Here is a 21,421-nt window from a genome sequence, read left to right as displayed (position 1 = left end):
CGGTCCCAGTCTGGTCGATGACGCTGCACCCCTGCCAGCCAATAACGTGAACGGTAAACAGCTGTCACAAAGCCTCGTAGTTTCGCGGCCCCCTGGCAGCCGTCGGCAGACCTGAATTAAAAGCCACTTGCATTACCATAGTTTATTTCTTTGTCACGGGACAGCGTAGTTGGATAAGGTGACATAATCCAGAAGCGTCTTCAGCTACAATGACAGGCAAGTGCACCCCTCACGGAGTCTCAGCAGCCTCGGGGGTCATTTGTTTAATCACAGCTCACACAGGTTTGTTGCCTGTCATGCGCAGATCAAGTAAAGGAGCTCGTTTCAAAGTGCCTGCAGGCTCGGGACAAGGCTTACTGTCCATACAGCCGCTTCCCTGTCGGTGCGGCCGTGTTGACAGCAGATGGTGCCATAATCACAGGTAATAACAGACAGGAGTGTGTTTTGCAAGCTCATAAAGTGTGGTTGTCATAGATACCGTAATATTAAGTAATGGATGAAAGTGCAATTAAGCAAGCAGGCTACTGTCCTTAAGTGCAATTAACGGTGGCTTCATTTCAGGGGCCAGTATAGTGCTTTTTATGTGCTTATTAGTTTATCTGCAGATTAAATGTTGTGATAAAACCACAGCACAACAGCAACAGCAGTTATAGTACTCGTATGCTTCTCGTGTACTAATGCACTGTTTTTTATAATCAAGCAACAAAAACCAGATACAATATTTATTCATTTCTAAGATCCTGTGCTTTTCTTAATTATCACATGTATATAAGCATTTTTCTTATATGCTCACATGTATACATTTTAGGTTTTGATATTTAGATTTGTTTACTTAGGCTGATTCGATTGCAAGTCAGTGCACTGAATTTTATTTCTAGTGTGCACTCAATGGTCTATGTTCTTAACGACAGTAAATGAACCCAAGTACTCTTCCACCGATACTACTCACTATATAACATTATTCAATTTTCACTTTTATTTGACTGTTCTTCTAATATGAGAATTTGTGTTTATCCATAACCTCATACTCACAATTAATATACATGTTCGTGTATATTGCACTGTAGTAAATGTTATCGTTTGTTTGTTGCGCAGGATTTTGTAGCTTCTCATAATGCAGATGTGCTGCTGCAGTGAAACTTTCATTTCGTGGAATAAACCTATAAACTTTTTTTTATCCAATCCGCTTTGATCTCATCTGGCACTGAGCTTAACTTGGCTGTGAATTTCCCCAATGAGAGACAATAAAGGATATTGCTATTCTATTCTATTCTATTCTACTCTATTGTCTGTAACTTGGTTCAGTAGTAAAAACGGCATGCAGAAGTTATAATACAATAATGTGATCTCTATAGAAAGTAAATAAAACTGACAGAGGCAATTTCCTATCGTAATTCTTTTTATATATTTTAATAGTTTCGGCAGACTTTATTTATAAAACAATTTACGAATCACAGATTTTGACATACCAAGAGAAGGCAGTAAAACAGTCAGACCCAAATGTACACCTGACAAAGTACGATTGCTTTTCAAAAGCCGGAGATATCAAATATGATTTTACGATGCCTCCCAGTAGAGCACTGTAAAAGAGCCCAGGGTCTAAGTATTGTTAGGATTCCAGGCTGCAATGTGGAGAATGCATCTTATGGACTGACGGTGTGTGCCGAGCGGACTGCCATCCAGAGAGCTGTGGTGGAGGGCCACACACAGTTCAGCGCCATCGCCGTGACATGGTAAGACACTCAGTCTCAACAAAGCACGTTGCAACATATTCCTGAGCGCTCATCCTCTCCTCTCCTCTATGCAGTGACATCAAAGACCGCTTTGTTGGACCATGCGGAGCGTGCCGACAGGTCCTCATGGAGGTGAGGAGGTGTCTCTAAGGCATTTTTCCCATCTAGGAAAGTAACCCATGAATCCAGGAACCCATATTCATCCTTCCCTGTAAAACACATCTACAGTGATAAGTAGCTGTGTGTCTTCCAGCAGGAGAAGCTGCATTTTACAGGCTTGTTAAACTAGAACAGTAAAGTGTTATAGCTTTGCTACAGTGAAGGGCACTTTGTATCAGCAAAAAAAAGCATATTTTCTCCTCCTAAAATCTTGTCATAAACATTTAAGATTAGATTAGATTTATTATGTGTCCTTTCAGAAATTAAAATTGTACCTTTGGGGAACTGGAGGCGTCACACTTACAGACATCAAAGACAGTAACAACAAGAAAGTGCTGCAGTAAAATTGATGAAGATCAAATATGTACGAATATGTGCGAGTGACACCCATATCATACCACATCATATCATGTGTCACCTGGATTTGTTCAGGAGAGTTATACTGCAAGGTATAAAAGACCTCTGGACACGCGACATTCATAAACGTGGCACCCTGTAGCTCCAGCCCGATGTTAGTAAGGCGCATTCACCATGATACATCACTGAGCATGTCTCGCCCCTTTCCCACCACTTGTGATTCTCAATGTTGGGTTATACTTTGTTGTTGCTGACTTGCGATCTTCCTGCTGATGTTTACAGTGTGATTAGAAGGGATGTTTTCTGTAATCCAATAGACCATTTTAATCAAAATTAAAAACACAAACCACTCTAAACCTCATGCTTTACATACATGTAGCTTTTAGAAATATAATGCATGAACTTTATTTTGTTAAAGATGACCCATTATTGTTAGACTCGCCATTTAATCCAGTCCAATGATATTTTATTCCTGTTGAGTCTTGCCTGGGCTTTGAAATACTTTATGTTAGGAATAAATTATAATTTTGGAAATGACCCATTTTAAGCCTCGCTTGCTGATATTTTTATATCTTTTTTGCTCTCTCTCTCTGTGTTTCACAGTTTGGATCAGACTGGACTGTATACTTGACCAAGCCAGACGGCTCTTACAAAGAAACCAGCCTCAGTGAACTGTTGCCTTTAGCCTTTTCCCCATCACATCTAGCTAAGAACTGATGAAACCTCAGCGAGATCCTTCTTCGGCTGATCTTACAGTGACATAGCAAAATTAAATAATTAAATAAATAATAAATAAAAATAAAACAGCCTGTAGACTTCTATCATCTTTGAAGTTATTTTACGATAAATAAATGTAAATGTGATGCCAAGCTACCCATAAACAATAAAGCTTATTGTTTAAACGTCTGATGTTTTTTTGTTACGCAAGCGAGGCGTTACCAGAGAGATCTCACGATGACGTTTATGTGTCTGTCATGTGACCACGCTGGGCGTGTCTTAAATTAGTTTCCGGAAACATGGAGGCTGTACTGAGTGATGTGGTGGCTCCTGAAGACCTTCTAGTAAGTTTTCACGTTATTAAACTTCTTCCTTGGGATTAAAACACACATTTAGCATATGAGCGACTTTTCCTGTCGTCCCACGGCGTCTGTCAGTCGATAAACGTTGGTACTCGGGAGACATGTGACATGTCGACACGCACTTAGTCGCGTCACGTAGCTAGCTCGTGCTAATCATCATGTTTATGAGTGAACATCCGGACACTGTGTTATCGTAGTTTCGACTAATAAAACAGTTTATGGCTAATGTAGTTTGGCAGTGATGTTAGACTTTACTTTGTGAACTAACCTGCTCAATAGCTGAACATTGTAATTGTTCCTCGTGGATACACAACAAACAATACTGAGGAAGGGTCAGGGCATCTGCTAATATAAACACAATCGAAGTGACTTTTTCTGTAAATGAATAAATAATAATAAAATATGAAACAAGGTATAAATTTTAGGTATAAATCTGGGACTCTCCACCATTTGACCTTAGAACTGAAGAAGCTTCTCGGATGAGAGGTGAAACGTCTTCAAGCAACTTAAAGAAGTCCAGACGCTTTTCTTTGCAAGCTCCTTTGACTATGAAACCGGTCATTTTTGTCTATTTTTATAATTCCAGAAATTTGAGAAGAAATATAACAGCGAGCTGGCGAAGGGTGCTGTCTCCAAAGAAACAAAGTTTGAGTATGCTTGGTGTTTGATCAGGAGTAAATACTCACAGGATATCAAGAAGGGGATTGTACTTTTGGAGGGTAAGTCCACCCACTGCGCCTTATGTACTTATAATGTTATTACTTTTCTGTTGGCTAACAGGATTGTTGCAAGTGCCCCTTGCGGTGTACTGAAAATCCAGATAGCTTGAGTCATCAAAGTAGCTTCCTTTTTACCTCGTTAAATCACCATCGCAACTGATGCTGAACACATAACCAGGGCCCTGTACTACAAAGTGAGTTCAACATAGCTAGGATTTCTTTCTGCTATCAGGATTCACTTACCCTAACTTTTGGGAATCAGGATAAACGGTTACAGGAAGCTGGTTATCAACTCGTAAAATTAACCAGAGCTTTCCCTTGCACCACAAAATAATGTAACTGTAGTAACTAAAATTATAGAAATGTCCTTGGATTGTAGACTCGTTATAGGTTTCCTGATGACTCTTTTCCGTTGACGCAGTGCTGGTGCTGTACTTATTCAGTTTGGACTTTTTTGAGAACCAGCCCACAGTTCAACATGAGCATGTATATTGCTGCAGTAGTTAAGTCCAGCTCTTTCATTTAAGAAAACTGGCAAAGGGGACACCTGTCCTTTCATCTGGAGACTGTAATAGCTACTTTTATTATGTCTCAGCTTGATTATTGTGATGCCCTTAATGTTAGAGTTACCCATTCTTCCCTATCAACTCGATATTGGTGCAGAATGCTGCTGTGCTGTGCTGTGGGCACATTACACCTATTCTGGCTGCCTGTGCACTCTAGAGCCCAAGTTCTTGTATTTGTTTTTAAATCCTTAAATGGTCTAGGCCTGTCTTTATTCCCACCCTCCTGTCCGAGCTCTCTGGTCATCTGACTTGTTGTTCCTATGTGGATAAATTGCCTTTTCACATTAGACAGTCAGCTACGTGTCCATTTCAAAAACCCATGTTAAAGCACATTTATATTCTCTGACTTTCTACCCAGCATGTGACATACATCTCTGCTTGTTTTTATTGTTTTATACTTGCTTGTTTTTATTTTATTGCAGTTTTTATTGGTACTGTCTTCACTTCATTTTAATTTCATTTTTATGTACAGCACTCGGTGTCTTCTACAACTGTTTTAAAGTGCTTTATGAATAAAGTTGGTACGCTATGGACTGTTTCAAATGAATAGTTTAATCTTTTGTTTGGTTTTTGTCGTTGTTTTTGTTTTTAAGTAGTTATTTAACTACATTGTTAATGGACATCGGTATACAAAAAGTGTAAGATGGAAACTGTGATCCCAGGCAGGTCACTTCAAAACTTTACAGTAAACAAAGACTTGATAAGTTAAAAGTGGGAACAGAGCTGGTTTAGTTTCAGCCGTTGTTTAAGATGAGCCTTAAATGTGTGATAAGTAGAGCGCTCCGTTATTCCCATTGATAGACTCTTCCTGTAATTGGTTAGTATTTTGAGTAGTGACAGCACATTTTGTCCAAATTTAGTGAACCTATAAATTACTTCACAGTCCCCTCTAGTGGTGGCCCTAGTGCTAAACCCACAGTCTGTGCTTGCACTAATAAATAAAGGAGGTTGGCATGTCCAAGTAAAATCTTATACATAAAAAGTCAATTTTTAACATTATTAAAACTCAGGGATTTGTCATCAACACAGCAAAAATATTCCAATCTTCAAATGGGAATAACTTTTAATCAAGAATTTTTGTGGAGGTTTTTTCCCTTTTTTTGTAAATAATGAGTCTATTGATTTAAGTGTTGTTTCAGCTGTTAACGATAAGGTTTTGAAACAACAAACAATACAAATAAAAGGATTGTACAGTCTAAGCTGCGGTGACCATCACAGTCTAAGTTGCTGCTGGATTGCCCCTGCGGGGGTCCTGGAGCCCGGAACTGGGTGAGTGTGAGTGTGTGTGCGTACAGGTCTGTGTGTCTCCATGTTGGGTGAGTGTGTGAGTATTTTCATATGTGTCTTTGAGGGTGGGAATGCATGTTTGTGTCTGGTCTTAGACTCCACCTCTCTCAGAACATCTCCCCCCCATACTCCCTGCCAGTGGCTGGTGCCCCCGCCTGCTGGTGCACTGATGGTTCTCGGTGCTCGGGTGTGTACTGGCTCACTCTTGGCTGTTGCCTCTTAACATTTTATGCATTATTAGCACTGTATGCTACTCAGTAACATTCAATATTTTTATTTACTGTTACTGATGCTCATGTTGGTTGTTGCTGTGGTTTCCTACTGTCTTTTTTTTTTTTTTTTTTTTCATTTTTTTGGTTGTTGTTGTTTTTTTTCCTCTCCTTTCTTATAAAAAAAATAATAATAATGATAATGATGAGTGTCATCAGTGAGTCATTGCGGCAGCTCCTCCTGCGGTCGCTGAGGTCAGCGTCTCCAACTTTGGAACCAGCAATTTTGTGGTCTTTTTCTTTCTGTATAAATGGGTGGAACTGGTTTTGGATTAGGCACCGGCGCTGCGTCACTGGAAAAGCTCAGCACAGCCAGCTCCATTACCTGCACAGTGATTATTCTTGTAACTTGTGACTTTGTGGCTTCAGTGTGTTTTCAGCTTTCCTGGTTTGAATCGTGTGTTTGTTTGTTTGTGTGTTTGTTTGTTTGTTTGTTTTTCTCGTAGAACTGGTTCAGAAAGCATCAAAGGACGACTCCCGGGACTTTTTGTTCTACCTTGCAGTGGCCAACTACAGACTCAAAGTGAGTGGCACCTGTTTCTTCTCAGTTCAGGTTTATGGGAGACAAAATGAAGAAACAGACCTGCAGAAATCTCTGCTTTTGTATCACGCTGCTTTTGAGCTTCAGATAAGAGAGAGGGCAAAGGTCAAATCTGACAGACAGAGCAAAATATTTCTCTCTCTGCCTTTACCTCTTACTTCCTGCTCCTCCCTAAAAGCATGTCATCTTACTCATTGGTTCGCATTTACCGAGGGTTTTTCTAATTGGTCTAATCCTAAAGTACTGCTGAGGCATGGTTACATACACTAATAGGAAAATGTTTCCTTAACACACCCAGTTCTCTGTAAAAGAAATGTCCTCACTTGTATTTCAGTACCATAATGTGCTCCTCTCTGACCTCCCACTCACCATACTTGGAAGATAACTAATCAGACCTTCAAAGTCTGCAGGTCACAATGAACTCGGTCTCTTCCGTGTTACCTTTTGCACAATGAGCGTACATGAACGCCTTTTACCTGACGATCTTCAACACATGATGGGTTTCTTTCATGCTTGCCTGCGTGAATAAAAATGTCCTTTTTAATGATGCCAGAGAGACATGCCATTTAATGAATCTGTGGAAAAGTTTTGCCACTGAAGTCGGCGGTTACGCTGCCCGCATTCCCAACGAGCCGATCAGCAGCTGAAGCGGTAAACAAACGAACCAATCACAGGCATGCAGTGAGAGCTTCATGACCGTTTGAACTGTGTGGTGGGAGACATAAAAAGACGCAGATAAGCACACTTATTGGTATCCTTGGTTTGCCGTATCCGTTACATGAATCAGCATTTGTTTCGAGTGATCTGGAGGGATGACGTCGATCATGGCGGCACATTCAATGGAGGAGCGTTGTGTAACCTGGATGTGGATAGCAGGCGGAGAAAAAAAAAAAGTTTTTAGACCCTTTATTATGGAGCAAAGTCCCACTGACCACAGCAATTACTGCCATGGCTCTATCTCCCCATTAATTTAGATAGCCGCTTGGAGGTGTTACAGGGGTGGCTGTCGAGTGATGAGAGCTGCTTTTGGAAGGACTTCCGTAAACTAGACTTTCTCTTCTCCCTCCAGGAATATGAAAAAGCTCTCAAGTATATCCGCATTCTCCTAAAGAACGAGCCGGGGAACAAGCAGGCTCTGGAGATGGAGAAGCTCATCGACAAGGCTTTAAAGAAAGGTAAGAAAGAGGCACTAAATGGTTTCATAATAAAAGCGCTTGTGTTTTGAAAACTACATCCTGACCTTTTACCTCTTGATATCTAGATGGTCTTGTCGGCATGGCGATCGTCGGGGGAATCGGCCTTGGCGTGGCCGGTTTAGCGGGCCTCATCGGCTTGGCCGTGTCAAAAGGAGCTGCCAAATCCTAACTTGGGTGTGAGTGGGAACCTGGATGTTTTTCTGGACTCACACACTGACCAACCTGCATAAAAATAAAGCTTTTGTACTAAAAGCTTGGAAGACGTAGAATTCTGATTTGAGGGTGAAATTAAACTGCGTTATTTAAAAGATTTGAATATTGCCAGCTGTAACAGGGGTGAAAATCGTCGTACATACATTTGTTGACACACTAATAACCTGTCACTTCCTCATTTGTCGTTTAAACAAACTAGAATAGGAGACGTGTCGCTTAACCCTTATATAATTTTTATACTGTGCACTTCAGCCCAAATATTTACAGCTTGTAAAAAGAAAATTTGTCCAGATGCATGATTTTGCTTCAGTTGTTGTTCGTTGCATTGATTTTTGAAGCGTTACAGAAAGTGTTACTGATGAAGCGGAAAGTGAAGCCTGTAATCCTGTAATGAGGGAAGAGAATCATTTGTTTGATGGTGACGTCTCGGCCTCTGCTGAGGAGGCAGTGAGCAGATGTTTGCATTTACTCTGGACACGCAGTTTCTTAAAGGGATGCAGCTCTTATAATGGAAATTAAACTGTTTTATGTTGTGTAAAAAGCATTTCCTAACATTAATAATAATGGGTTGTTTTCCATCTCTATTAATAAAATGATTTTCAAATGAGAGATTTGTGTTGTATGCTTTTGATATCTCAGAGTAACACACACACACACTACTGTGGAGTAAAAGCTATACTTTAAATTCTTTTGCAGCACAAGTAGCACAAATAAGCATTTGATTACATGGAGTCCTCATTATAATAAGAAGATATTAAAACATTGAGCAATGTATTTATATGGATAAATACATTGTAATGAAATGAAATTAAGAAAAGTCAAAATCTGAATTTTACATAGTTAGCATAATTAGCCTATGTTGTTTGGGATATGTATTCACAAGTCACATTTTAATTGTACGTTGAAGCCTTTTATTCACCTGACATCCACAAACAGCACACAATCACCAGTTATCTAACACCTATGTCTGTGGGAAGAAGCTGGATTGCCCTCGCAGAGAAATCCACGCAGAAAGGATCTAAACGGCATTTAGACCAAGAACTTCAAGCAGTGACTGCACTGCTGTGCTTTAAAAAAGAAAATAATAATAATTGAATCAAATAATTAAATTAATCTACAAATGACTCAAAATCGTTTAAAATCCTTTTATAAAATTGAACGTAACTTTAAAAACATGTTATATACTTTTGAAGCTATTCTCATATTTACTTTAGAACCTGTTTAATGATACTAAAATATGTATGTATAATCTTTTTATTCGTTTGCTATTTGATAATGAACCGATAATCTGACATATGCGATATTGCGCAGTGGTGTTCCCATCACTGCCACGCATAACACACATCAGATCAACAAACACGGTGAACACAGCAGCTGTGAGCGCGGTGTCAAAGCTGTAGGTCCCGTCGAGTCACCGGCTCGCTCCCCTGACGATTCCCGGTCCACCTGACTGGTTTGTTAAAGAGCGGGAGCGCGCGCACGCAAGCTTCCTCACACACCAAATGAACTTGAACGCATTTAGCTCCCGAACTCCTTATTACCACAAGGCATATTTATGTTCACACGTCCCTCAGTATTAACACCTGAAGTCCACAACAGGCTCCGTGTCAGATTTTCCTTCCTGCTTCACCTTTGCGCACTTTGGCGCATCAGTCAACAGAATCTATGTAAAGCTCGGTGTTCTTCTGCACCCAAGCTGCTCGCGGGGTTATATAAAGGACCTGTTTGTGCTCCATCAAAACTGTCAGGGCTTTATTGAGATGAGAGCAAGATGTCATTCTATTTTATAGATTTATGGGACTGGTGTTGCATAGGTGTCCAAAAAATTCCATTTCCAAGAGCTCTTTTGTTTAACACGGCAAGAGATTTTCAGTAGGCTACAGCATTTAAGTCACAACACCGTCTTAAATCAACCAAACTCTGATTTGCATTAAAATGAAAATTGCTGTGAAATTTTAGCTTCACATATTAAATACTTTTCCAGCTGATTTTTTTTAATTACCGAATCAATCAACCGATAATATATTGAAAATATGAAAGAAGACCGGCTATTCTGCAAAGTCCCATATTCAAGAACACATTAATTTAAAAAAACAAACAAACAAAACAAAAAACCTTCAAAGTTGCAAAAGACAACTTGTGACAATTTTAAATGATAAACACTTGAATTACTCAATACTGTAAAATTAGACAATTTTTTTTAACATTACATTTTTTGTCACAAAAATGAAGAAAACTTTTATTCACCTTTCTTATTTTCTGCTCTGCTCTTTGCAAAAAAACATGTGATGGTCCATAGTTTGAATGTACAGTAGGCTACATAATAATTGCCGTTCAATTTAGCGTCATATATGTATTAGAATTAAAGGCGTGTTTTTTGTTTTTATGACATACAATGTTTATATCGTTTTTCTTGCACATTAAAATCAGAGGCAGTAATTGAAAATGCTTATTTCAAAAGATAAACTATTAAAGATGAAAGCCTGAAATGTTGAATTTTCTCACCATCAAAATAAAACGGGGTCTTGTGCATCAACGATGTCTGCGTATTGGCTTATTAAAATATGTAGTCTGACATATTTGTGCGCACAATTTCTGAATAGTAAATAGTTCACTGCACTATGATGCTAAAACAAAAGATAGAATGCTTTTAAACATCGATTTATTAGTCACAAAAATGAAGAAAATGCTATTTTCATGAAGGATCGAGCAAATAGTACAAAATTCTGGAGTTTCTACGGTACGCCTGTAAGTACAACTGGGAAAATTTCCTATAATGAAGAGCACCTCCCTTTCTTCAAGGCACCACCCACGCTCCTGTCATTGTTTCACTGATTTCATAAAAAGTGGGTCCTTGTAACTGATGCAGGTACTGTTTTATTAAGGTCCAGCATCACTCCAACACAAGACAGCTTATAATCTAGACATGGTTTGGGATGAAGAAGAACTGAATGGCTTTAAAACACACGGTGTAAGAGTTTCTACAAGGAAACAGGAGCCAGGATTCTGTAACACTGTAGCATTTTTCCTACCATATCCATAAAGACCAATCGATAAATCAAAGTCCGATATGAAACCCCATTCTTATCAATGTCATTTATTAACTGTTAGATTTACAATGAGGGATTTGGTGCACACAATGTGACAGCTTGTGTTGTGATCTCTGAGAGTTTAACCCACGCACGAGTTCGCTCACTCTCGATCATCCTCATATCTTGACCCTCGGAGAGATTCAAACAGTCAACATCTTTTTACAACGGGGAGGTTTATGGAGGCTATGGTTTATGTGCCGCGTTATCAGCGCGGTGGGATGTTACTTATTAACCCGGGTGAAAGGACCGAAACTCGGATCGGCCTGAGAAAACAATCATTTTCTCTGGTGTAAAATAGATGATCATTTAGGTAAACAATTAGATAAAACCATATCTGAAGAAACAAATATCCAAACAGAGGAGCAGAAAATAGACATGATGTCTAACTGACCCCCGAGCTGTCTCCAGCCTCTTCCCACGCGCAGTTTAAACACACTTAAACATCAATGATTCATCAGAGCTGGTGTAATTCAGCTCAGCTTCAGTGCGTCTGAGGGCCAACGTCCGTCAAGTACCCAGCGGGTTTAACACAGATACTAATGTTTAATCACCGCGAAGGAGCACAGTGTAGAGGCTCACTTACCCCCCGCTGTGCAGGTGTAACTACACTGGAAATTAAGGTTGTTGTATAATCCAGTTAAACAGCTGATTGCGGGCAGACACAAGGAAAGGCGGTACATGTTACTTTTTGTCTCTCTTTTATTGTGCTGTTCACATGTCATATTCATCATAATGTGAAAGTGAGTCTGTCTTTGTATGTGGGGCTGTGTCGTGAAACAGAGGCCAGAGGCATCTGCGGGAACAAAGGTTGTTTGTGTCGCAACCGATCACAGAGCGCTCACAACACTTTACAGGAGCGAAGCAGACGTCAAAATGAAGGGTGTCGGAATTATGGAAAAACTCTTAACCCTTGTCCTTTGCATTGCATTTTTAATTTCTTTAACTGATGATGTGTTGTTGCTGTTTCTTTTTAATCTGGCATTAACATAAATGACACCATGTGGGTGCTGCACAATCACAAGACAAGTTTCTTCTACTGTTTTTGTTTTCAAAGCACAAGAGTGTTTTTTAAACTTTTTTCTAAAATTAAAACAACAATAGCACAGGAAATGGACAAACAACACAGAAAAGAGGAAAAGCTTAAACAAACAGGATAGAAAGGGGGTCACGTGGTTAACTATATTCTCCCCATCATCATGATGTATATATAGTACCATGAAAAGGTGTTTTCTGAAAAGTCGTAGTAGAAAGATTTCTTATTTTTAGTGTATCTGTCCCAATTACATAATGTGTAAATACAAAATATAGTTTTTAAAGGATTATTTCTTCTATTTGGGGGGGGGGGGGGGGGGTATCCAAACCTACAACAGAACAAGAACAAAATAAATGCATAAATAAATAAATGTGCAGTTCCATAAATATAAAGTACTAATAAAGAAAGGGAGAGGCTTATTGGTAAACTTTGAAAAGACAGACAACAGAGATGACCTCTGTTTGTAGTCAGCAGCCAACTGTACACACCTGGAATCTGGTGACACAGCCATGCTGCACAGCTCTTGAGACAGCAGTGCATTCAGACCAAGTTCACGAGGCCGTTATTTAAGTGAATAATGAATATGAACAATTAACTGTTATTATTATAACTCATAGCATCACTTAATTGCAAACAGAAATTATGGCTTCAGTGTTAAATGTATGTATTAATAGTATTATAAGAAGGAGAAGAAGACATTATATAATAATACAGAAAAAGGCTATGGTCAAATATCTTAATACACACACACACACACACACACACACACACACACACACAAAGAAACACGTGTGCATGAATGCACACATACACATGTTAACACACATTTCATTTCCTTATAAGCCTTGTGGATTTTGCACCATCTGCAATGCAGCTTTTGATCATTTTTCATTATACTTGGATACAAATGATTTAAAATGAAAGATGCCAAATCTGTAACTTTCTGGAAAGTGAGTGGAAAGTGGAAAATCATAGTTGCTCTTTGAAGTTTCGACCTGTTGCTCATCAGGACAATGTTAATGTTTACCCAAGCATACCAACATTTGCTAATTGGCACTAGACTCTAGTAATAAAATCAAGATTTCTGTGTGGAAATTTCACCTTGTAAGTCTGTTTGTGCGTACCTCTGTGTGTCAAGATGGGAAAAGTGATTCTGAACACACCTATTGTGGCAGAAAATTAACACAGCGGTGAAACTGAATACTTTGGCATGTGTTTTCTGTCCATGGAGCAGCACTGCAATAGTATAAGATGCGGTCATGACATTTCACAAGTTTTGCTGACACTTTCACAGATGGGTACCGTCTGTACTTGAGAGATTCCTCAGCAAGATGAGTTCAGGTTTTAAAGATATTATGGTGGCACCAAATCCAAATTTATTCTTTGTGTACCAATAAATCCACACTGTCTGGACCTATGTGACAGACTTATACCTGCCATTCCCTGTGGGTATTTTGCGCTGGTAAAAAGCGGTGAATATTGCTCTCCAGTTTTAGCAATTTCCTCTTAGCATTGATATGCATGTTTCGATATGACACTTAAAGGTTGTGTAATACGTTAAACCATTTAAAGCAACTGATTGGTTTCATTATGGCTTTATGGGCGTGGTCAAAAATATTTGACTGTGGCCTGGCAACGTGAGCAACAGTCCAACAACTATTGTTTTATTTTGATACAAATGTTACTAAATCCTGATTGGTGTAGGAGATGTGAGGTCACCTTTTTTGTTTAGTTTTTTTAATTTAAAGTCCACCCCCCTCCACACACACACACACACACACACACACACACACACACACACAAATAATTGTGAATCTTTTAACAATTAGAGTCAATGATTATTTACAGACATACTGACGTTTTAAATAAACAAGTGGACACAAAAAACTTACTAAGCACTTACCTGCTCGATCTCATCTCTCTAGTTGTGTCCACTCATCACATGCTCATCTCGCCGGCTTTTAATGACCTGTTCTTGGAAGGCACATAAGATAAGATAAGATAAGATAAGATAAGATAGAACTTTATTAATCCCTCGGGTGGGTTCCTCTGGGAAATTCGACTTCCAAAAAAAGCACAGCAACGACCGAAGTTACAGTTACAGAATTGTTATATATATATATACACACACACACACACATATATATAAATATATATTATCTGCCAATAATAATGGCAGATATTTAGTTTGAAACACTTACATTGGTGTATGTAGTATGCATGTACTAACAGTATTTATCCTGTTGTACATGATATTCTTAATAGTCAGATGGGATGTAAAACTTCAAGTATCTAAAAGGGTTCCTTTTAAATTATCACAATTAAGCTATAATTAATATTAGATTATTGGTTTGCTGTGCTTTTTATATATTTTGAGTTCACATGGCTGTCATTGTGAAAGAGATTGGATCAGTTAAATAAAGATAAAATAAATAATATTGACTGTGGATATCCTGAAGTGCAATATTTTTGTTACTACACTGTTTTAATATAACCATATATTGTTTCTATTCTGAGGTACAATATCTTTTTTATATGGACCATTAATAATGTTCCAAATTTTCTTTTGTACATAACTAAATCTCAGACATTAATTAAATCACAGGAAAAGAAATGTGTGTAAAACGTACTGAAAATGTCAAATGTAATGCTTTAAAAAACGAACTAGTTAAAAGAAGCCATCAGGTAATCATTAAAAACATCAGCACAAATATCTGGGTGCCCCTTTCCCAAGAATGTTTTTGTTTCCTGGAAGGTTTGTTGGAGCATTAAATTACTCTGAGTGTTCTGGCTAATCATGCACTCCTATCACTGTGGAGAGATTCAAAAAGCCGTTTGTGCTGGAGAAGCATTTTGACAATATCCTCCTCTTCTCAACAGTCAATTGGGCGGGGGTGGGGGGGTTATCGGCACATTTATAAAAAATAAGGGTTGACATCAAATACAGAAAAAAATAAGATGAAAAATAAACAAAACAAAAGTGAAGTGAAGTGTCAAAATCTTGTTTATATTTAAACGCTAGGGAGTAAAGACATGTCTTCGAGCTGGTTTTAAAGATGTCGAGTGCTGGTGAGGTCCTAATTTGAAGAGGTAGATTGGTAAAGCTTAGGTGCAGCCTCGGCTTCAGTCTGCTTGTATGAACAAACACAAGCATCTGATGACTACGCCAAGATAAAAGTTCAGAAAGGTTATAGGGTGCTAATCCATTTAGTGGCTTTAAAAAACAAACAATAAAATCTTTAAATGAACTGTAAAGCATACTGGAAGCCAGTGTAAAGAAGAAATATGGTCTCGCTTATATGTGGCTGTCAGGAGTCGAGCTGCCGCCTGCAAAGCCTGCATGACTCCAAAATAAAGGCGATTCCAATATTGAAGCCTGGATTAAGTTAAAGCATGAATTACTTAATTAAGTCAGCAGATGAGGGAATATTTGTAATCTTTGCAAGGGCCCTCAGCTGGAAGAGGCAATTTAACAACAAAATTTAGTTATTAAATATAAAACTGCCAGACAAAAAGGTCACTCCTGTTTTGTTTAGTTTTTTCTTTTTTGCAAACGGTGTTTTGCAATTTTCCAAATGAAAAAGTTCCCCCTTAAAAGAACAATGTGTGTCAGGAGGTTCGAATAGTACCACCTCTGTTTTTTGTCCATTCATGTTGGAAAGGTCTATCACTGATCATGTTTTTTTTGTCTGCAATACAGTCCAGCAAGGCCTTTTACAATATATATATATATATATATATATATATATATATATATAGTATTCTTTTTAAGATAAAGTCAATTTTTAAATCATCACCATAACATGAAAGTGAAAAGAGTACTGGGCCAAGGATAGATCCTTGAGGGATGCCCCATGTAAGCCACTGAATATGACGTAAAAACAATTCAAGGTGAGTTCCTTTAGTGCTCACAGCTCTCCATAAAGACTAGGACACCATGATCCACTCTATCAAACACTCAGGTCTAAAAGCACTAAAAAGGCAGGATTACCTGAGTCTGCAATTAATAAAAGATCATCAAAAATGTTTAAAAGTACAGTTTCTGTGCTGTGATGTTATTTTGAAACCTGACTGAAATGTTTCAGTGACGCCATTTATTTCCAGAAAAGTCTAGAGCTGAAGGACAATTTTATCCACCACCATAGACCAAAAAGGGAGTTTAGAGATTGGTCTAAAACCAGCAAAGGAATTTTGATCATGAGCAGGAAGAGTGATTTGAGACCTGCTAGCAGCAGCCTCATCACCAAAAACAACCCAGAACATTTTTCACAAATAGCTGGAGACTCTGGAAAGTGTGTGATGGGTAAATCATTAAAGTGTAAATGGTGTTAAAAAAACAGTGACAGTTTCTTCATAAGAGCTGTTGGAGCTAAGTTGTTCCAAAGTAATGCATCATTATGACGACCTTACATTTGGCAGTACTGTTGCTAAAACCAGTAATCAAATTCCTGCTTAATGGTTCCATTAAAAAAAGAAAAATATATAAATTTTATGGAAGTTGAGCAACACTTGTTGGAAAAGTGGGCTGAAATATTTCAGGTCTGATGGAAATTTGTTTCATGAAAACAGTAAAATGTTAAGTTAAAGTGTTGACTTTTGCTAGTAGCACTTTTAGCTAAGTGCGCGCAATGACCACAATGACGATGCTAGTATGCTAATATTTATCAGGCAGCCGTGTTAACCATGTTCTTCAGCTTGTTCACATTTGCAAAGAACACGAATTACAGTTGCAGTTGTGGTGACTAACAAAACACAATCAATTTGAAACAGTAATGATAATAAGAAGTCATTTTCAAAAGGAGCCTTTGAACATTTGTAGTTTTTTTTTTATCAGCACAAAATGTTTCATGGTCTCCCAGTTCACTCAGTAATGTTGCCAAACTATGTTACTTACCTTCAGTTGTTACATGCCATTTGAGCAGTTTAATAACCTATCTGATGAAACATAAAGAGCATAACCCTCTTTGATTATATCACTGAAAATGTGCTCATTATATTTAATCGGTTTATTTAAGCATTTTGTGAGTTTTTAGTTATTAGTTTCTTTGTCATTGCGTAAAATAAATGCAAAACATTTGAATTTTTGTTACAATTAACAACCTTTGTGTCTTTTTCATTTCCACAAGTCGAACTTTCCCTTCCAAACACTCGGCTCACCAGCAGCTTGAGTCTGGCTTATTGTTGGTGAGCTGGGGCTATTTCTGGAGGCTGACCTATAAACAAACACATTCGCTGGTTTATAAATCTCCCCACCTCTACCGACTTGGTGTGAAATGCAGGTTAAGATTTATCTTCAAATTATCAGTGAGGTAAACTCAGAGTGCCCTGGATTTGTCAACGCTGACCTAAAAGCTATCAGGAGGATTATTAATGGCATGAAACAAACTGAGAAACTACGGGATGAACTGGGCAGCGTTAGACCTTGGTCTCTGGTTGGTGTTTGTGACATTAAATTGAACCTGTTAAATATTGATGTTTCCCAAGCACAGGGTGTGACAAAGAAATTGTTAACTCGAGTCTTCTGGCCTTGAGATATGCAAACCGAAACAATAAAACCTATGCGGTGGAGCATAATTTAGAGAAATATATTCGTATATGTTTCGATATGAGTTTTGAAGTGTTATAGTGAATAGTGATTACAAAAAAACTAGTTTTTTAAGCAATGATATCCTTTAAAAGTTATTGAATGACAAATAGTATGATCATTTATTATGAGAGATGGGAGAATTTTATATGTTTGAGTATTTTTCATAAACATAACCAGAAATGCATACAGAGTCACGGCGTCATTAAGAGTAGCAGATGACCATTGGACCCTGAAAGTGAACCGATAAACACCTGTTCAGTTTCAGGGGTGTAAAATGCAAAAAAAAAAAAAAAAGAGGATAGAGTACACGTGTGTGCGTGTGAGAGAGAGAGAGAGAGAGTGTAGGGGGAGGAGAGACTGCAAGTGAGTCATATAACTGATTATACTTATCTGTTGAACTGGACACATCTCTCAGTGGCGGAGCGGACACACATCACACACACACATTCACCCAAATCCGATGTTTTTATCTTCATAAAAAAACAACTTTTATTAAATTCAAAAACTTCAGTCTGTCGTCACTGACAGTTGGGCCGAGGAGAAGTCATGGATCCAATCGTGGAAGTGGTGGCTGTGATTTTGGGGTTCATCGGATGGATAATGGTGGGGGTTGCGATTCCAAACCGTTACTGGAGGACCTCCACTGTTGACGGAAATGTCATCACCACCTCTACAATCTATGAAAACCTGTGGATGTCCTGCGCGACAGATTCAACCGGGGTCAGTAACTGCAGGGACTTCCCTTCGATGCTCGCTTTGAATGGTATGCTGACAAAAAAATTGACTTCTTAATAATATCATGAGGTTCGGGAAAGTTGGATTCCAGCAAATGTTTATGTTGCTTTGTCTGGAGGAGGGTTTCTGTCATAAGAAATGTATTAAAAGGACAACTTGAAGAGCTTAGATGTCCTATCTTTTGTTGTACTGTGGGTACACATTAAAACATCAATCCATCTTTGAAAAATCTGCTAGAATTATGTGGTTTTGTGTATCTATGCACTGTTTCCAGGTTACATCCAAGCGTCTCGTGCCTTGATGATTGCCTCGATAGTGTTTGGCACATTTGGACTGCTGGGCTCGCTGATCGGGATACAATGCTCTAAAGCGGGAGGAGAAAACTATGTTCTCAAAGGGAGGATCGCAGGCACCTCTGGAGTACTTTTTATGCTTCAAGGTAACAAAAACATAGAAAATACAGTCTGTTCTTCCTGGCTATTCAGATAACAATATTGACCTCCTATTACACTACCCCTTAAAGAAGATAAAGAAACCTCCCCAGCATGCTGATGAATCATGATAATGCCCTACCGTCCTTTAAGATCAGTCCTACCTATTTTTGTTTACTTCAATACTTTGGATCAGAGTTAAACTCTGACCCGTCACTGTTTTATTGCTCACTAAAGACTCCCTGTTGTTGTTGTCTGTTTTTTTCTATCAAAAGGTTTGTGCACTATGGTTGCAGTGTCCTGGTATGCTTTCAATATCACTCAGAATTTCTTTGATCCCTACTACCCTGGCACAAAGTAAGTTGCTGTTAGTGGTGTGAGATAAACAGGCCTAAAGTGCAGTGCCGGCAGCCCATAATTTTGCTATGTGTCACAGGTATGAGATAGGAGAAGGGCTTTACATCGGCTGGTGCTCTGCTGTGCTCGCCATCGCTGGAGGAGCCGTTCTCACCTGCTCCTGCAAGTTGGGCACAGAGGAAAAATAGTGAGTTTGATCTCTTTTTGATGTACAGAGCTGGAGGTAATTCTCAGAGTCTACAGGTGCAATCTGGCCCGGCCATGAAAAATGTTCTGGTTTAATTAAAGAAAACACGAATGTGCTGAATGTTCTGTTATTAATGTGATACAAAGGGAGACGGATCCCATGGCTCTCTAGCGACTCACTGTGGCAACATGAGCTTATCTCAAAGTGTCGATAGGTCCCACCCATCCAGGTGTCTTTGTCTCGACTGTGCTAAGTGGCAGGTTTAAGGGGCTTATAGTAGGTTTATAGTTTATTTGGTAATTACCTGTCTCAATGGTAAACATAGGCAAAAGAACAAATAAAAATTGTATGAAAATTTTTTGACCAACCTTCATTACAGGGACATCATAAAACACAGCATAGAAAAGATTTTAAATTTGTCTGTGGAGAGATCTCTGTTTGGAGATGGAAGCTCCTGAGCAGGTCTCAGACTGCTCAAAGTGAATAACGGAGACGTAGCAATCAAAGATTTGAAAAAGAATGAAAATCTTTGGCAGAAACAGAAACAAAAACCCACACACATCTTTATTAAAACCTTATTTTATTAGAAAGTCGGTAAAATTGTAAACTTTTTAAATCAGATTAGTGATTTATTTTTCTATCCAGGTAATCATTAGAATTCAAGTGGATCTAAACTGTGCTTTAAAAAGAAACAATGCAAACACGTTACCAAGATGGCTGCCTAGTGGCAAGTGCTCATGTCCCTGATTAGAAAGTTGGCTCCCCCCAGTGGTCAAAAAAAGTAGTAACTAGATTATTCACAAGAATTTTACTCACTTTACACTGACCATAGCCTGTTTATATTCACTTCTGATAGGTGCACTGCCACTATAAGGATAACTTATTCTAACACTATTCTAAAACTTTTAATTTCCTTGCTGAGACTCTGAGTATATGATGTGCAGCATGCTTGGGGTGATTTGTATTTCCACCATCTGATCCTGACGTTTTCTTTCTCTGCAGCCCTCTACCTCATGCAAGGGGAACTGTGTATTCTGGACCAGCACCAACCAGAAGCCTGGCCGCCAGTACTTACGGGAGAAACGCTTACGTCTGAGCAGGATTTGGAAACTGAGCTTTGTGGACTTATTCATCCCATCACTTTTGGCTGGTCTAACTAACACATTGTGCCATTTCATCACTGTGGAAACACTTGCAGTGCATCAGATGTTCACTGTTGGGAGTATTTCAGCTGTATATGTTATATACAAATAACCGCAGTTTCAAAATGTATGTTCTGTAGAAATAACATGGATAAAATGATTGCAAAAAGCTTGACAAAACATCAGCGTCACTGCACAAACTCACTGTGTGCTCTCAATGATTAATATTTATATTTCTCTGATATTGTCACTTATTTTCCAATGAATTCAATCACATTTGTAAGGGGAAGGTCAAAAGTGTGATGATTGTTGGGATATGTTGTTTTGTACAGTTTTGTAGGCGACACCTGCAAGAGGCGCTGGAGGGCAGGTTGTCTTTGTTTTGATTGTATTTTGCCTGTTTGTTTGTTTTTGGGGTTTTGTTGTTGTTGTTGTTGTTTTTTGGGGGGGGAGGGGGGTAAGCAAATGTACAAATTTAAATGTTTTACATTGAACATTCCAGTTTTACTTACCACAGACAAAAACAGTGGTGGCTGTATTCTTCCTTTTTTTTAAATAAAAAATAAAATTAAAATTAAAAAACCATCAGCCAGGCGCATAATTACAGGTCATCAGGACATGATTTGGGTAAAATATTGTGGGAAATCATCAACAACCTGTTCAGTGTCTGTGTTCAGAGTAAAGACTGATTGCAAATGTTATATTTTCATCAAATTCCACATTTTTACTATTTAAATT

At 38.5% G+C, this 21,421-nt stretch overlaps 3 protein-coding genes across 4 annotated transcripts; all 3 read left to right on the top strand.

The window, feature by feature from the left end:
* Positions 1-3,143, top strand: zgc:103586. Of its 2 annotated transcripts, none has more exons than XM_040043506.1 (5): positions 1-216; positions 305-421; positions 1,574-1,733; positions 1,808-1,865; positions 2,853-3,143. In XM_040043506.1, the coding sequence occupies exons 1-5, from the start codon at positions 210-212 to the stop codon at positions 2,964-2,966; spliced, it is 456 nt and encodes a 151-aa protein (XP_039899440.1). In that variant the 5' UTR covers positions 1-209; the 3' UTR covers positions 2,967-3,143. The 2 variants fall into 2 exon arrangements, with proteins under 2 accessions (XP_039899440.1, XP_039899441.1); XM_040043507.1 differs by having other exon boundaries at positions 13-216; positions 1,622-1,733.
* A 122-nt stretch (positions 3,144-3,265) lies between these two features.
* Positions 3,266-8,728, top strand: fis1 (fission, mitochondrial 1). Its single transcript, XM_040043504.1, has 5 exons — positions 3,266-3,310; positions 3,915-4,047; positions 6,616-6,692; positions 7,780-7,885; positions 7,972-8,728. The coding sequence occupies exons 1-5, from the start codon at positions 3,266-3,268 to the stop codon at positions 8,073-8,075; spliced, it is 465 nt and encodes a 154-aa protein (XP_039899438.1). The 3' UTR covers positions 8,076-8,728.
* Positions 8,729-18,224: 9,496 nt separating this feature from the next.
* cldn15a (claudin 15a) lies at positions 18,225-20,975 on the top strand. Its single transcript, XM_040043477.1, has 5 exons — positions 18,225-18,594; positions 18,841-19,005; positions 19,273-19,354; positions 19,434-19,541; positions 20,544-20,975. Exons 1-5 carry the CDS (start codon positions 18,378-18,380, stop codon positions 20,635-20,637), a joined length of 666 nt encoding a protein of 221 aa, XP_039899411.1. The 5' UTR covers positions 18,225-18,377; the 3' UTR covers positions 20,638-20,975.
* The last annotated feature ends 446 nt before the right edge of the window (positions 20,976-21,421 follow it).

Source organism: Simochromis diagramma, unplaced genomic scaffold (genome assembly GCF_900408965.1).
Source record: "Simochromis diagramma unplaced genomic scaffold, fSimDia1.1 OVJJ01000656.1, whole genome shotgun sequence".
Classification (NCBI taxonomy): Eukaryota; Metazoa; Chordata; class Actinopteri; order Cichliformes; family Cichlidae; genus Simochromis; species Simochromis diagramma.
The sequence above is the reverse complement of the archived record's forward strand: the minus strand, read 5'-3'. Positions and strand labels throughout refer to the sequence as shown.